Genomic DNA, 18,093 nt, shown 5'->3' with positions numbered 1-18,093 from the left:
CCCAGGAACTGGCGTCATCACTTTTCGTAGTAATCGACTCAATTTTTTGTCCAAAATCGAGAGTTCGACGGAAGCCCGTCTGGTCGGGACGAAACATGATGAATAAAAGGCAACCACCGACCAAATAAAAGTTTCAAAAGAAACGACGTTTCGGCTTCCGTACGGAAGCCTTGTTCACAAGGAAAACTGAGATTTGATTGTGAACAAGGCTTCCGTACGGAAGCCGAAACGTCGTTTTTTTTAGAACTTTTATTTGGTTGGTGGTTGCCTTTTATTCATTTTTTGTCCATAACGGATATGGCGGCTCCAGTTTCGACAAGTTCAGATGCGCGAACACCGTCCACAAACACGTCAATCACGTTCGATGGGCTTTGCTGAGGGCTTTCGCGTTTCGATAGCGTCGCAGCACTTGCCTCATGGAGTGCGACGTCTAGTTTTCCTGGTCGCGTGCGACCGAACGTGGCCGCATCGGCGACAGTGAATGACGTCGTGGAGACGGAGAGCGCCGAGCAGACGGAGCTTAGCGTGATGTCGGTGACAGCGGTGTAGGCGGGTCGTAAAATGGGCGGTACGACTGGCTGGTGGCGGGCGGCGCGACTCGAGGCGGCTGCAAGCGATTGCAGTAACGCGCAACGTGGCCGGCGTAACCGCATGTGAAGCATATGGGGCAGTTGTCAGATGTGTGCCATCGGTGCGCTGGAACAGGGCCCGCTTATGGCGCACGGCGTGATTGAGGGAGTCGCAAGTGGGCTGCAGTCGTGGCCTATGCAGGACGTCGGCGTAGGTAGCCGGCACACCTGCTTCGAAGGACTGAGGTCTAGCGGCATCTTCGGTAACTGTGTGGGACAGCCGCAGGGATTACTGGGGACGGCCTTGAGACAACTTGGGCGTAACTCAGTGGTGCAGGAGCCAGATGGTGCTGATTGTACTCAGGCATGACCTCCGTGATTTTCTGCTATATCGCTCGACGGAGGGGAGGGAGAAGAGTGGTTGACGGCTGTGGAACGTACTGAGGGTGTGCAAAGTCCAGCAGAGACAACTGGCACGCGATTTCCTCACGCACAAACGACTTCATCTCTGCGAGTAACATGGAGTGGTCAGATGTGGTCGACAAGCCAGCGAGCTCGGCATCGCGTGGAGAGCGACTGGTCATCGACGCTGCCGGCGCATCTCCTCATAGCTTTGGCAGAGCGTTATGACCTCTGCAACTGTGCTGGGTTTTTGGCGAGAAGTATCGTGAAGGCATCGTCGTCGACGCCTTTCATAATGTGCCTTGTCAGATTCAGACATGGTGGCGTCGGCTTTCTTACATAAATCGAGGATGTCTTCTATGTAGCTGGTGAAGGATTCACCGGCCTGGTGTGCTCATTTGCATAAATGCTCTTCGGCCTGTAGCTTGCGAACAACAGGGCGGCCAAACACGTTCATAATGGCGGTCTTGAAGTCGGTGCACGTCGCAAAATCTGAGGCGTGGTTGTTGTACCACAGGCCTGCCACACCCACCATGTAGAAAACCAGGTCGGTCAATTTTTCTGCGTCGTCTTATTTATTGGGGACACTCACGCGTTCATAGATCGCGAGCCAGTCCTCCCCGTCGGTCCCATCTGCTCCAGTGAAGCAAGGAGGGTCGCGAATACGAGGGACACCGGGACATGAGGGCGGTGCAGGTGGAAGCGTCTGCTGGGCGGCGTCTTGAGGCGTGGCAAAAGGCAGGGTACGATATCGAAGCACCAGGGGCGCCGAATGAGGACCGAAGTTGTGACGGCACAGCACTCTGCACCAATTTGTTAAGGTGTTGATTGGACGGCACTCAGCGGCAATACGCAGTGGCGACAGTCAAGGCAAAAGCACAGACTCCGAGCGTGAGCGGAATTCAGAAGAAAACGACCCACTAGAAGCCTCTAGAGAGCGCAACCCATTAAAGGGCCCCTCACCAAGTTTGACAATTTTGTGCTAACGAGCGCAATACATACACTGGACGTTCACGATCACGTCTGCCAAAATTTGCAGCGCTATGCGCCGCGGAAATGGGTCATATTTCAAGGTGAGCACTGCTTGCCCTTCCTCTCGCGGGCGCGCGCCCAGAGAATGAGGGGATGACGTACATGAAAAAATGGCCCTACGTAGATGGTAGTGCTGTGACGTCGCTCCTCTACGTAGACGACTGTGCTCTGACGTCGCCAACAGTAGCACGTGACGCTGCGATAATTATTTAACACGACGTGTGAAGTTTGTGTAATTTGTTGCTTGAATAGAATAATAAAACTTGAGAGAAATAATGAGACACACAAAGGGAATGTGTGCGTCTTTTTCATTTTTTTTTCGTGAATTGCAGCGAGATGTGGGGCTAATGTGCCTCCGTTACCCACGCGTTCGTGTCCCCGTGGTTAGCGCATCGAGCAGACGCCAGCCTTGGAAACGAAAGTAATGTCTAATATTTGCGATGGCTACTGAGTTCTTGAACTTGTAAGACTGTATATATGTATGTGTGTGTATATATATATATATATATATATATATATATATATATATATATTATTTATTTTGTTATCCTAACAACTATGTGGAAAGGGGTAGCCGTCACCAAGCAATGATGACAACAACTCCTTCATTTATTTTCTATTTCAATAAAAAAAAATGTTCTGGCGGGTTCAAGCACTCATTATGCTCATTTATTTCACCGCGTCCAAGTTAATGCGGCACTGGCTCATGATACCGCCACTCTCGTGCCCGTACAAATGTCGCAACTTTCATGCCCGTCCGGCGGCAACAGGCAGTACAACACAGAGAACGCCGACACAACGCCCACGGCCGCTACATAAAAAAAAAAGGTAGCGGCCGTGCAATGCCGCTCGCGTCCTCGGGCTGGCTCGGGCTCGTCATGGGCACATGACCATGCATGCGCATGACGTGTTCATGCGTATTTGTCAAGTGAAGAGGGCAGGGGAAGGATTTGGCTTGCAAAGGCTGCACGGGGCGAGTGGCAAGGGTTTGAAACTCGCCTCCTCGCATCATGGTTTTGCGCCGCTACAAATTACTGTTTCTCTCAGCTCGTAATGAACCGATTTGAAAAATTCTTGCGGCATACTGCTCTTCATTCGGCACACCACAACTTCCAGCGTATAACTAAAATTTGCTATGTGGCCTGGTGAGGGGCCCTTTAAACAGTACGAAGGCTTCGCCACAAATGCAACAGTTAGCCCAATACACGGCTGCGAAGTGATGGCGCTCCTGAAGCGACGGAAGGCCTACGTGAACAACGACGTGCCCGTGGATCTATCAGAGGTGCAAACGTTTGGTTTCAGCGCAAGGTTCGGTCTCTAGAGTTTGGAGATGTGTCTCGTGTCTGTGACTGTCTGTGGTTTAATTCGAACCTCTCTGCGGTGAAAAACAATGTAGAAACAACCCAGCATCACCGAGCTAAGTCCTAGCAACGACATAGAAGCAACCTAGAAACAACATTCATCACCTAGCTAAGGCCTGGAAATGACGTAGAAGCAAGCAGATTAGTCTTCAGCATCGTCCAGTTTTGCCGCTTCAAGCCTTGTGCAACTTAGTGCAAGCTTGGAATTTTTGCAAGTTCGACCCTGCCTGATTAATTGAATATATGTCGGTATCGTTTCGTGTTGTCTCTTTTTTCATCCTGTTTGTTTTTCGCGGTCCCTTTTCCTAATCATGAGTTATCAACTGGCCTACAACAGTTTTGTAACACCCACAGTTTTGTAAGTTACATTTCATTCACAAACTACCAGCTGGAACGGAATGTGTGCGCAGTGAACATATATTGTGCTCTTATTGCTTACTCTCTCACCAGTTGCATTGTCAAGGACGTAGTACACTTGGCAAGACATGGAAGGCAGTGAGAAGAAACCCTGACGTGGCGTTTGTTGAGCTCTTCAAGCCACAGCACTCGATCGTCATGGTTAAAATCATTGCCAGTGCCAGGAGGGGCTTCCAGGTTGGTCCGCTCGAGCGGTCGACCTCTTCGTAGCTTATACCGTAAGCACAACCATCTCGCATGAAGCGATGTTGGTGCAGGGCTTCGAGCCATCGCGTGATATGGTACCGCTGAAATCGGCGAGTACGAATGTCGTTCTGTCTCCATTTCATAGTGGCGTGATGCAGGAACTTGGCTGTCTATATAAAGATATAGTTCACAGCACCCCTCCGACACAATTAAAGTTTGCCTTATCACTTTCATTGTGGATATATCCCACTGCGAAATGACGAAGCTTGCTTCTGACATGTGTATCGGGCATTATCTACGTAACTCGTGCAATGTTTTTCTTTCAACGATATCTTTTAGGTCAGTATGTAACCCTTGTTTTGTCCACTCTTTATGCACATTTTATTTTGGTTTCTTGTTGGTCGTAGATGTAAATCTAAATCTAAACACGCGAGTGTACTTTTTGCATTTCAAAGCCATCGCAGCGTGGCCACCACTGCTGGAAACAGACAGCGTGGCGGCGCGCAGGTCACCACAAAGCCCTAGCTGGTAAGCCACCACAGCGCATTATAGCGTCATCAGCAAATATAGAAAATAAGAAACGATCAACAAAAGCGCTTGTATAAAAAACAGGGTGTATCCTGAAGTGTGACGCAATGAATGCGGTAGCAACAAGGGGTGTGCGAATATTTGAAAATTTTGAAACACGAATTGAATAGCGTTGTATTCGATTGAGCACTCAAATCGAACAGTTCAATAAAACTATCTGCTCTATGAGTTGGTTCATACCTCCAAGGGCAGACGGTTGCGCACGAACTAGACAAGGACACAGACGACACAGACGAGCGCGAGCTTTAAACTTAGTTTATTTTTCGTCACTGTAAGTATATAGGCACTGAAGGAAATCACATTATCACGCTCTGCAGATTACATCAGGCCGCCAAGAATCCCAATTTCACAAATTAATAAAGAAGTTATTGTCTAGTTGTGCACAGCCATTTTCCCTTGCAGCTGAGGAGAGGGAGGGAGAGGAGAGGCTTGCTGCTGGCACGAGACGAGCCGAGCATGCGCAGTGGGGGTGTGGACGGCGCCGCCGAAGCCGCAGGTGCGACTAAGAAATGCTCCGCATTTAAAAAACATTCGTTTAACAGCCCACAATAGTTGCACTGATATGTCTTATGTAATATCATCTAATTACAGTGGCTCTCGCCTCGTGGTGGCATAGCAATGTGGCAGTTCGATTCACTCAAACTCCTCCGATAACGAACAGATTTGAAAAATTCTTTCAACAAAGCACTAACATTTGCAAAGGGACCAGACGAAGAACTCCTTAATGAACTTTTGCTTTGTCACACACCTGGTCACCCAACTGTATCCGGAAGTGTCCATGCTGTCGTCAAAGCTGGGCAGAGAGACGTCACGGGCCACGGCGTAACGTTCATCGGGTGTGACGACGACGATCCCCAGCTGGAGTTCCCCTCTTTCGCCTGCGCCCGTTCTCGCTCTCAAGACCAGCGTGACGTCGTTCTCCATTGAGGCGTCTTCTTTCAGTTGCTTGAAAGTGTAGCTCACTGCCAGACGGCCCAGCGAGAAATCACAGTCGAACAACCTGTCGAGAGAATTGGTCGAGTTTGTGCACTTGGGTTAGTAAAATGTTTTGTTGGGCGAGTTGGTTCACGACTGTAGAAGAAAAATACTGTAGCGCGAAAGGAACAAGGACGACATGGGAACCCTAGCGCCAGTCCTCGTGTCGTCCCTGTTCCTTTTGTGCTGCAGCTTTTCCTTCTAAAGTGTATTTGCGCCGAGTCCTGGACTGCATTTAGTCACTAATAATGCATTAGTGGTAACCAGTTACCTATTTCAGCAACTTCTAACTATATCTTGTTACTTCTTTATTCGTATAACTTGTAAATGCAGCAATTTATTGCACAGCAACATTTTTACATCCATTACAGTTACTAAAACACGTTTGCGTCTAGGAAATAATGATGTCTGATAGGCGAGAAAGAAAGCTGAGAAATGAAGAGGATATGAATAAGGCTGATAGGTGTATTCATCACACACTGGCAGTGTCCCTTTGTTGTGTGTCTTAATCAAAATAAAGTATGTTGTTTGTGTTTGTGACAGTTTGCTCACTGGTCTTACTTGATGGAAAAAATAATTACTTGATCAACAGTAACTGCAATAAAGTTACTTTGTATAAACTCGTAACATGGTTACTTTTTTTGCTCCAGGTAACTCTAACACTGCTCTGCTGGTACTGTGTCCATAAGTGTATAGCGCAGTGAAATCAGCGCATTGTCACAAAGGAAAAAGGCTGCGTGTGCGTCCTGCTTCTCTTCCGAGTCGACGTGCTAGTTCGTTGAAGATTTTGCTGAGGTGACTCAGGCTTAAGGATCACAGAGAAAGAAAGTTTCAACACACAATCCTGAAAGTTTAACACCTCCCATCATAGGTTGGCAAACTCACTCATGAGTTGACTCACTCTGACTCAGGTTGAGTCGCAAGTCCGAGCCAGTCTGGGTGAGAGAATTTTCTGAGTCTCGAGTCCGAGTGAGTCCAGTTGACGAAAATTTTAGTGAGTGTGAGTCCGAGTGGGCTCGGTTGAGGAAAATTTTCGTGAGCTCCGCTTTTTTGCGGAGCTCCCTCGATGTGGTTCGTGCTTCTAATTAGTTAAACCCGTCATCTCGCTGCATAGGTCAGCATACTCACTCATGAGTCGACTCACTCAGACTTAGATTGAGCCGTGAGTCTGAGTGAGTCCGGGTGAGTAATATTTTGGTGAGAATGAGTCCGAGTGAGTTCGGTTGAGAAAAATTTGAGCGAGTCAGAGTCCGAGTGAGTCCAGCTGAAAAAAATTTTGGTGAGTCTGAGTCCGAGTGAGCCCCAAGGGTAATATATTCCATGAGCGAGTCTTAGTGAATTCTATATTTTTTGCTGATCTATGTCTCGCTGTACAAAAAAATTCCTCCAGTTTTTCTCTACACTAAGTCCTGAACGCTGTTCCTTTCACTCCGTCATTTCCGTGTTTGCTGTCTGGTTTTCAACCCATTGACTCGCCTAAAGTAAGGCACGGCGTCGGGCTGTTGTGGATCGGGCAAGAAGCGGAGCCGAAGGCAGCCACCCCCGTTGTATGCGTCATCCGTACAGATAATGGCCGACCCGCATCCTTGGCACAGCCACGTGCCCTGGTCATGTGGCTGCAGCTGCTGTTTGGACAGGTCGAACCACGGTCGCGTCGAGACCACCTGGGAAGTCGGTCGTGCGGGGCTTCTTTAGACAAACGGCTGACGTTTACTCAAGGCCTTGCATTGTGTGGCTGCAGTCAAAAATCTCTGGAGTCTTTCACCGAATTATTTCGCGCAAACATTTACAAAGAATTACAACCTCATGCCAACACCTTGTGTCAGACATCGCAGTACAGCAACTGAGCACTGCCATCACTGCCTGCACGTATTTCACGAGATTCTTCCAGCAGTAGCTAACATTATGGGTTCACAAACATCCCTTAAGTCGAAGGCCACGTGCCTCACTGGCATCTGTAGTAATGCTAACTGAGCTACACTATGCAAAATGTAGCACTGGTACGTTACGGAACATGGAGGCACACAGATAAGGACAACGCCATGTGCATGTGTTCTAGTACACTTGCTACGGCAACCGCTAACATTATGGGTTAAAGCTGCTCGGCGTCAGTCAGAGCTGGGTAATGGCGCACGGAGAGGAACAAACAGACTGAGACAAACAAAGCGCTGTTCGTTGTCTGTCTCGTTCTTGCGCTGTTACCCAGTTCTAATATGCACCAACCAGCCCAAGCAAACACCTTATTTTCAGTCAGAGGCTGTGAATCTTACTGGCTTTCACAGTAACGGTGAGTGAGGCTTGCTACATACAACATGGCAGCAGCATGTTACGGAATGTGGCAGCGTACGGATAACTGCAACGTGCGTTCAAATAGGCTTTTTACAGCAATGGCTAATGTCGTACGAGTTAATTCTATTTGGCTTCAGTCTGAAGTTATTGCCAGCATTTACAGTAATACTCTATGGGTGGCAATAGGCTACGGCATGTGTTAATAATACTTAACAACTGAAAGTGCATGTCTACAAGCACCACCAAAACCAGTGCTGGCTGACTCGACAGTGACCTCAGTGAGCAGGGATCTTCCTTGGAACAATGCAACTCCTTCACTTTTTCGAAGTATATTTTACAGCTACTAAACGTTAGCACATTACAGTCGTGATGATGACAGTCTTTTCGGTCCAACTCATGGATGGACTCATCGGGAACTGAAAGGTACACACAAAAGCAAATGTCGCATAGTGACACTGTAAAATAGCGGCCCCTAACCTGCCCTTCCTTGTAGAGGCTGTAACCGAAGCCCTGGCAGAAAGAGGTCGAGATGGGTGGTGCTTTTAGGCGCCACTTGGGGCAGCAGTAGTCGGGGAAGCTCCATAACCTGCACAGATGGTTAGATGCCACATACTCTATTACACACAGCTTCACGCACCGTACATGGCTCTACAAATGCTAGAAAGGTTTCTCTTCATGCTTGAAGCAAAAAACTGTGCGTTATGTGTGAAAGTAATGTTATAAGTATGCGTCACGTAATTCTGGGCAAGGTCACGTAACTTGAGGCATTCGCGTTGTCTGTACCCCCCTGCTCGTGTCTGTGTCTGCATGCGAATCTTTTCTCTACATACAAAGATTAGAAGGATGCAAGAGTGGAAGATTAGGTCGAGCTAGGATACGTAATAGTGAACTGCTTCCATAAAGCATCTCATTCCGCAAATGAGATGCTTCTATAATAACAAAATTGCTTCCACAATTGAGATCCCTTCATAATAATGAATTGCTTCCGTAAATGAGATACTACTATAATAATAAATTGGTCAATTGGGGCAAGAATAGAGACCTTGTCAGCCAGAAAGTGATAATGAAAGCCTTATTGAGTCGCGGTACCACTCGCGTGATGTTGGCTCACACCGATTCACGGAGAGCATCGGGGGAATTGCCATTCCTGCGGCTTTGCTAAAATTGATTCAGTGGTACATATACTATTACTCGTGACCAATTCATTCAAAATTGCATTTCTTTAGAGCTAAGTGCTGCTCTTCGTCAATTTGCACCAGACAGCATGAATTTATTTTGGAGAATTTGCATTATAATTGGGCAATTATTACTAAGCGTTGTGCCATTTCATAGCATTGTCCATCCAATGACTCCTAATTGAGGTCAATCAGTACAACTTAGCACATCAAGTCTCATCAAAACCAATCCAAAATCTGGTTTCCAATGCTAATGCGCGTGACTTTAGCCGATTGCTATGACTTACAAGAACAAAGTTCTGATAAACTGGTGGAAGATCTAGCATGTAGTGTTTCTATTGGTCTTAATAGTAAGCATTATCATAATGTATATGCGCAGCTGCAAATAACCTTGGAACTTGTATATGGTTAATCTAGCCCATTTACAAATTAATATGTCTACAGTGCAAGCTTCTAATGTACTGATATAGAGAAATACAAGCTCCTATCAGACTAATACACATCCTGCACATCTAATCTTTCAGACTCATACCCATACCATATGGTCTTGCTTCACAATGCCTTAAGTTTGAATGCCATTTGCATGATACCACAGACTGCGAATTGTGTACTCTCGACGCCATAGGTTGTTCAGCGCATCATAACTGAAGCATTGGAAATAGTATTGCCCATGCAAAAGTATTTTACACACGCATAGATTTTAGCGACAATGCTCATTTCAAGAGTTTTACCTTACAAATTTCTTCAGCCCAGCTTTGCAACATACAGCTTCGAGATGACGGGTGCAATGTTCTTTAAGAGAACTTGTTGCTGGGCTAGTTGGTAAACCACTTCAAAAATATTTGAGTGCAAACACACAGCACTGTACAAATTTGGTGCTTGAATGTGTGGGTGTGTGCGTGTGCCATGTGTCTGCACTCAAATATTACTGAAAAGGTGCAGTATTGCTTTTGGGTTTCGGATTTGCCATGCAATGGTCGAAGCTGCTACGGTTGGTCATCACGTTGTAAGAGGCAGCAACAAACTCAAGCTATGACATTAAATTCAAACGTGTGGCAGCTCGGCCCAAATTAATGACATTGTGAAACTGAAAGCGTTGACGACTTAGTCACTTTTTGTGCCTGTGTAGAACAGGTACGACAGAAATCTATATTGTAATTTGGTCAGATGCAGCACACGAAATAACCCTTTCAGATGCGAATCATGATCAACTGTCTGCAAATTTGTCAAATTCTCACAACATAGTTCTAAGGCACTCGATATTACATTCCAACATAAAAAAATGAAGTAATATGTGGTTTTGCACGACGTTTAGTAATTAATCCTAATTAGCATGTAGTTAAATATTAATATTCTGCAGCCAGTCATGTTCCATTTTTACATAAAAGAATCAAATCGTAGGCTCAGAATAGATGCACAATTCGTTTTTGGTTGTGTTCATTTAGAGCAAAGAAAAAGGATGCTTTTGACGCTGGTCTTGGAATGTGGCCTGTCAACCGAGCAGTCAAAACATTGCAGTGCCTTCACCGAAATGGTCAGCTGCAGTCATATGCAGCACACTGAGACTAAGGAAAGATACAGTGGTTATACAGGAGGTTCAATCCATCCTATGTGCGATGTATCTTGCCCTTTCTCGACCACTAGTCCAAAGAACTGGCAAAAAGAAGTTGCGTCCACATATGTGGACGTTGCGCCTCAAGGGGATAAAAAACTGCTTGCATCCTTGAAGGAAGGCATGCTCCAGCAAGGTTTGCGTCAAAGTTATCCACAGTAAGACTCACTGCATGTAAACCACATTTGCGGTACTCACCGGCCCTGATTCTGCGCGAACCTCCGCTTGTCATTTGCCTCGTACGCCCAACTGGCACCAAAGATGGCTGCTGACAAGCCGAGCCTACGTGCCGTATCCACTACCTGAAACGAAACAAACGTTTCGTAAGCAATGTCAATGCTTGTGAAGAAGCCAATGAAGACTTGTTTTTCGTGAGCCCCATAAAATGCAATTCTGACACTGGAGCCTACAAGAGTCGTCTCTTGCACAAGGTACCACACAACACCAAAAGATGAAAGAACTCAGTCGTGTTAGTTCTCTGGAGGTGTGCAGGAATTCAAAAATTTGCATCAAAATCGAATAGTTCTCACTATCCGATTTGTGTTTGATTCGAGAATTCACCATTTGAATATGTAAGTTTGTCTTGTCAGGACATATAAGTAAGGGATAATGTTCATTGTATGTCTTGAAGGCTAGAGACCAACAGAAGAAAGGGGACAGCTCCGAATAATTTCACTGCATAATGGCCACAGTTGTCGAGCAGGGGAATCAGTTTCTGAGCAAACACGCAAGGCAGGAAAATCCTGTTCAATTATTGCTGCCCGTTCGGTAAGAATGCCTCACTCTTGTGAAGCACATGCATGGGTCTGTTGTCTTGATTTAGACAAAGTATTAAAGGAGTACTGACACAAAAGTTTTGCGTCTTTTCTTCTGTTGCATTAAGTAGGTAGTGACTTCGTTATCACGACTGGAAACTTTGTTTTTTTTTGAGTGTGCAACGTTGAATTATTTGGAGACGTTTTTGTAGCATTCAGTCGCAGTTTCAGTTTTCGAGGCACGTCGAGAGAGGCAGGAGCACGTGCAAAGAGCATGGCAGCCAACACAAACTTGTGATGTATGCGGCTGTGGGTCGTTCACACTGCAACCACGTTGTAACAGTACAGCGATGTAGTAAATGATGTAACACACTGCTTCTCTCCCTCTTTCAGCTAACACAACATTTTCCATGCATCTGATGGCCTGTGCTACTTGTTTCATTATCACAGTGTGCCATACCATTTCCTCAGTTGACTGGATGACAAGGATCAAACAGCACAGCGCATGCATGGGTCACAAACTTAAGCCTATATCTTTTTATCTCACCGGATAAGCTCCATGCGAATAAAACAAACTCCTCCTTCACTTTTTTACAGTGAGAAAATGTTCAACACTTGATTAAATATTTGTATGTTGTTTATCTAGAATACTTGTTTCTCCCATTCCATTTGCAAATTTCTCACCATTTAATCCTCTGTAGTCACGAGCTGCGATTTACAGTTCTTAAATCTTCCAATTCTATATATTCTTCGTAAAATATGCTTCAAATCTAGCAGAAAAAAATTATCACAGATGTGACACCACAGGCCAGTCCTCGTTATTAAAAAATCGAAATGATTATGGATATAGGCCCAGTAATAGGTACAAAAGCAATAAAATGTTTGTCGCAAGCGCTAGTTATTGTTCAGTTTATGCCACTCCGAGGAATAAAAATTAACCGCACTGATACAGGGCAACTCATCGGACTTCTCAACAAACATGGCAATAAAGCTCTTGATAACATTTGTTTCGCACTACTCGGTGCTCCAGTGTGGCTTATGCTATTGCTTTTGGTTGGCAGAGTGTTGCTTTTACCTGCAGTGCCGTGTTCAAGAATTTTTCATTGTCAACACTGAAACAGTGAAAAATATGTTGCATCTCCATATGGAGACACCTTAAAGGGTCCCTGCAACACTTCTACTGGTGATCATCGAATGACCTCACTAACAGAGTGTATCGCCTCACAAATCGATTTCTGCAAAAATTTCTTGAATCCGTCAAGTACAAGTGAAGTTACAGGGATTCGTCACACATTTTAAGCACTTTCTTCCCGACGAGCGTGCTGAAAGCTACAAAGGGGGGGAATGACAAAGGGGTAAGAAGCTACATGCCGCGCATCATAACCTTGAGCATGTTTTCGCGATCGTCGAGTCAGCCAATGGCCATATCCATCGGAGGGATGGATATGGCCATTGGCTGACATTGGTTGATGGAGTTGGGTCTGTTGATGACGTAATTTGCCAAGAGAAGACTGAGAAATTCCGGGCTGTTTTTGAAAGGTTAATTGTAGATTTCCTGCCGCGTTCGGTGCTATAATGTTTCGCTCTCATTTTCACAGGAGCCTTGACCACCAATAGGCGGCGTTTTCTGACCCTACTGAAGAAGTGTTGGCAGGGACCCTGTAAGCGAAAAGCCTACACACTCCCTACAACTCCTTCAAAAAGTTCAGTACGCATCGTGAATGTATGTCTTCATTTGAGAAAGTTCTGTGACAAATTGAAACACAGTATACAGCATTAAATTCACAGTTTAAAATGGCACAAAAAGGTGGCTACCAGGCTTAACTTACCCTATACGTCTCAAAGCCACCAATGTAGCTCGTCATCCGTGCATAGACGTCAATGCCGACGTAGACGTCACTTTTGCGGGCCCCCGCAAAGAACGCCGACTGTTGGAGCATGTCCTCGGTCCAGCGCGAATTCAGGAATATTCCGTCGCAAAGGTCGAAGAAGTCGCAGTTTTTCTCATTCAGCTCGCTCTGCCAGTCCAGCACTCCATCGTTCACGACGCTGTCATACCAGATGATCAACGAACCGGGCACGGACTGGTGGGTTTGCGTGGCGATGGCGAGGAGCAAGTCCTTGAGGAATCCAACGTGGCACTTCTCCTGAAAGCAAGGGCGGCACGCTTCTATTTTAGCGCGTCTTTGCCGACGCGCAGTGCTATATGGTACGTCGGGTGAAGAATTCCGGGAAGTCGGGAAACCTTCTCTGGACTTCCCACCCACAGGAGGAAACGTAGTCAAGACATGCAACTTGAGGTACACGTAAAATGAAAATGGAAGATGAAGGTATTCACATGGGTGTGTGCAGGTTTCTTCATTGGGGTGAGGGGGGGCAGTTTTACCTCCCCTTGCCTCCCTCCCCCCTTTTTTTTGTCTGAGTGCAAAAGAAAGTGAGCTCCACAATGGATGCAAAAATGAAAATGAACCGATGACGTGCATCTCACACAGGCCTGTTGCCATTGGTCCCTGACTTTCCGGGGTAAGGTTGGGAAGTAAACAGGTCTTTGAGTGCAACATCGGGGGTACTTGGATGCCATTATTGTCAAAGAAACGTGCATAGCCATAACCTTTCGCATTAAAAAATCAAGTGAAAGGTCCGACTGCATATAAGTATGGAGCAGAATTGGCGTCCCCCTTTGGATGATTAATGGGGCAGCCGCCCCCCCTGAACCCCCCCTTTCCCCCTGTACGCACACCTATGGGCATTTATGTATATAGACTATTGGTAAGATGTGCAGTGGAAATGTATATACATAGGTGCATATTGTCTTTAACCCTCTGATACACTTTGTACACAATTGGGTACATCACTTGTTTTTGAGAGTTGTGTGAACTAGGGGCTAAGAAAGAGCTTATATATGTGTCATCATTCAACTATTAAACGTTCAGTTGCGAGTCTGCGTGCGTCCTGTCTTCCCTCGTCTTTGTCCGCGTTTACTAGCGCAGTTAATAGGCTTTAAGATGAATGGCTAAGAAAGTGCAAGACACAATGAGGTTTGCATGAATTGAACTTCCATCCATACTAAATGTGTCTTCATTTAACTTCATTTGGTGGTGTACTGTTGCATACGACCATTTGGCTGTAGGCACTGCCATGTTCAATGAGTCGTTTGACGTGCCACTTTCTGCCCGATCAGCTACATGTTGACAATTTATCAGAAGCCATTCATAACGAAATATATGTGCGATTATCAGACTATGATTGTGTTATTTAAAAATCGTCGGTGAACAAAAAGGTGCTTTGCAAAAATGTCTCCAGGAGTAAAACATAGGAGGCTATTTTTAACAGGTATATACGATGAGGAATGGAGCTAAAGTTGAAGGAAAGCAGTATCTCTACGCGTTACAACAAAAAGTGCTACTATTTTTATTTCGTGCTTTAACCCAAATGAGATAGCTGGAAATATGCTAGATCTATGCCTACGAGTTACACTTATAAAGTAACTTCACTGTGCAACGCACGCTTGTACATTACTGCTCAGTGCTGTTTTCCCTGACCGAGCATTGATGGTCATGGTAACTTTTTTTTTTCTCTTGAAAGCATAATTTTAGTTCTTGTATAATTAAAAATAAAGTGTATTTATTAAAACAAAATGGCCACCATGGCAAGATGTCTACCCCCTCCTGTGATTTTTCTGCATTTACGCCACTGACCAGCACTGGTTGAATATTAAAAATTAAAACAAGGATGACGATCAAAGTTCTATTTTCTACTTGAAATTTTCATTGAAATCCTCGTGCTGGTACATTGTTGGAGCATAAAAATTTCAGCCCACTCTCTTTTCTACTTGGGTCAACAGGTCTCGGTAATTTTTGAAGCTTCCTATTTAATATCTGACTCTTCTAGGATACAGTTATTTATCTTTAACAAAGAACCCAACTTTCGCCCGTGAAAAACCACAAATTCAGGGCAAGCTGGTGTCACTACTAGCTGTCTATTTTGTGCCGTTGCTGGCTTCATTCAGAATGGCACTTATGCGGAACGATTTACACAAGGTCGATGACGATATGCGAGAGGGAGTACAGAGAGTGCAACACACCACCCTTCAGACAAAACAGATTCCGTTAGTTGTTCTAGGACAATTTAAAGAACGTGTGACAGTTCACACTAATGACACATGACATGTCAATGGCAGGAGTTGACACTGCACCACGTTCCCAGTTCATTGACAAAATAGCAAAGGTTAACAAGGAAAATTTTATGAGTACGCACATCATAAATCAAAGCAAACATCTGTGATGGCCCTGCACTCAGCAAGGGCAGTAAAGAAAGGAATTAATTAAATAATTAAACGATACACACCACCTTGCTCTCAATGTCGATAAGCCATCCATCAAACTGGGAGAGAGCTGCAATGAGAGCCAGCTGAGACGCCACTTTCGACAGGAGGTCGTCCTGCCTGATTCGATCGAGAACTGCAGCACCCTCACGTGACTTGACAAAGAAGGTTCCTGAAAAGCCAAAACAAAATGAAGCCAGTTTTGGGTCGCTCGTTTACGCGAAAAGATGTTTACGACGTTTACGTTTAAGATGTTCAGGTATTCCCAAGGAATCACTTCCAAGAACACGATAACTTTCACGAGATCCCACATGAATCTGCGCAGGTTGCACAATTTGCGAACACTACCGACTGTGTTCCTGGTGATGCACCAAACTCACACTGTATTAGGAATGTGGTTCGCGACTGTCCCAACCTCTGACAGTTATATGCAGAGTCACACAAAATCTTGCAACAGCACTCCTTTCTCCAGACGTACTAATCACTTGAGGTTATAACACCGCAAGTAAAAGCCTACCGATGACGGACGTATCTCATGAATGCAAGAACACTTCTTCTTAAATAAAACTTCCATTTTAGGTGCGGAGCACTTTAGGGGCCCGGACTGTCATATGCTGTTGTCGCTTGGCGTAATGCAGGCAAAGTCACGTCTAAAAATCGAAAAAAAAAGAAAGCAAGCGAGAAGTAGAAAGCGAGATAAAGAAAGGGAAAAATTATAGGAAGAAAAATATAAATAAATAGAAATAAAGAGAGAAAAAAAGACTGAAAAAAAACAGGAAAAGAGAAAAAACAAAAGAAACCGAGGAGGAAAGAGAGAGAAAACCGAAGAGGAACAAGGAAGGCTGCCCAGCTCCACGCTTCCTTTAGGCTTTACACCACTAGTGCAAAGCTGCCTTAATTTTTTAGTGGCACTTTGTCCTGTCTTCTTGTTATATCTCTGCTTTTTAGTACCCCTTTTCCCATCATGAACTTGTACCAACATGCCCAAATGGCAGTTATTATTGACGTATGAGGTGTGACACAATACAATATCTCACCTAAAACTTTGACGCCGTGCCGGTGGGCAGCCGATATCCAACCGGGAGGTGGGATGGTGACCATGTAGTGCGAATAATAGGCGAAGCTGTCAATTACTTGCCAGTGGTAAAACCGGTAGCTGTTGGGGTTGGCACAACCGTGGACGAACCTAAGGAGATAAGGCGAGCAATCCGTCAGTGTATGAACTAAGGTAGCGCACCCATAAAGGCAAGCACGTCGTCCTCATACATGTTGGGTGTATTTGCTATCTGCGTCACATTATGTCTGAGATGAAGGTGACATACTCTGCTTCAGTCGCGTGATGGACGCCGCAGTGTACCTTACAGGCACACTGCAGCAGCCAGAGGCATTGAGGCTCTCATTCGCTCTACCCACGTTGTCACCACTAGTTGCTAGAGCTGTTAAAGAGCTCCTAAACAACCTCTGGAAATACAAAGAATGAGTATGTTATTCTCTCCTGATGTTTCCTGTCTTTTTGGCACTATTTGTGACGCCAGCAGTCTGTTCACGTGACGTCATGAGGAAATAAGCTCTCAATTGGTCCATATACGAGAGATATCAGTTGCGAATTGTCTGCTACCCACCCTGCTTTTCCATGCAGTCGCACGCCCGCCCTGCCTTTTCTCACATGACTATTGTACGCAATCAACTGATTTCACTTCGTTTTGTGCGTTTTCGACTGTGCAAGCAGGGATAACAATATGTAGCCAAAAAGTGCGAAATCCTGATAGGCTCAACACTTAGTGCTGACATTGTCCACATGTATGCTTTATGAAGAAATAAGTGGCGAGGAGGAGATAGCGCCTGTGTGATGGGTAGCGAAGGAGAGAAAGAAACCACTCTCTCGTCTTTGAACTCTAGTTTAGGGGACCCTTAAAAAAGTAAAGCACCTTCCGAATGCAACACTTGTCGGAGCTTGGCTCAGTCAAATGCCAAGATGTCATAACACTCCTCCTGCTGCTATATCGAAAGTGCTACCCTTGCCTCGAAATAAGCGTTCTAAGATGTAGTTGTGAATAATGAGAAGTTTCGCCCCTTTTGCACACATATAGTGGGCTGTGTGTTCTGGCACTTATGTCAGCCTTGGAATCCTCAGAGCAACGTGCCTTTACCAGTTTGGACTCGTACGTGCGTCGTCACGTTTCTCCTTACATGACTGTGTTTGCTGCGCTTCTATTTTTCAATGATGCTGAACAAGCATTTACACAAATCGACGCAGTCACTATTCTTGGTGAGTTTAGGCAATTGCCTCACACACGAACGATTTAACCAGCCATTGGGGGACACAATCCCATCCCCACAGTGAAATTGAAGATTACGCCAATAGCATGGCAGTTAAGTATTGGCGCCATATTCTGAGACAATAACTT

The 18,093-nt window shown here is 45.4% G+C and overlaps 1 protein-coding gene across 3 annotated transcripts in view; it reads right to left on the bottom strand.

The window, feature by feature from the left end:
* LOC119399911 (cytosolic endo-beta-N-acetylglucosaminidase) overlaps positions 1–18,093 on the bottom strand; it is a 195,389-nt gene that overhangs the window by 175,225 nt on the left and 2,071 nt on the right. For all 3 annotated transcript variants that reach the window (XM_037666804.2, XM_049417896.1, XM_037666803.2), the window contains exons 2-8: positions 16,723–16,871; positions 15,709–15,857; positions 13,191–13,508; positions 10,805–10,908; positions 8,297–8,405; positions 7,007–7,194; positions 5,304–5,555 (exon numbers count right to left, since the gene is read on the bottom strand). In XM_037666804.2, the coding sequence (XP_037522732.1) occupies positions 5,304–5,555; positions 7,007–7,194; positions 8,297–8,405; positions 10,805–10,908; positions 13,191–13,508; positions 15,709–15,857; positions 16,723–16,786 (1,184 nt within the window). In that variant the 5' untranslated portion in view covers positions 16,787–16,871. The remainder of the gene's footprint in view (positions 1–5,303; positions 5,556–7,006; positions 7,195–8,296; positions 8,406–10,804; positions 10,909–13,190; positions 13,509–15,708; positions 15,858–16,722; positions 16,872–18,093) is intronic.

This window comes from Rhipicephalus sanguineus, chromosome 7 (assembly GCF_013339695.2).
Source record: "Rhipicephalus sanguineus isolate Rsan-2018 chromosome 7, BIME_Rsan_1.4, whole genome shotgun sequence".
Lineage (NCBI taxonomy): Eukaryota > Metazoa > Arthropoda > Arachnida > Ixodida > Ixodidae > Rhipicephalus > Rhipicephalus sanguineus.
This window is presented reverse-complemented; position numbering and strand designations above follow the sequence as displayed.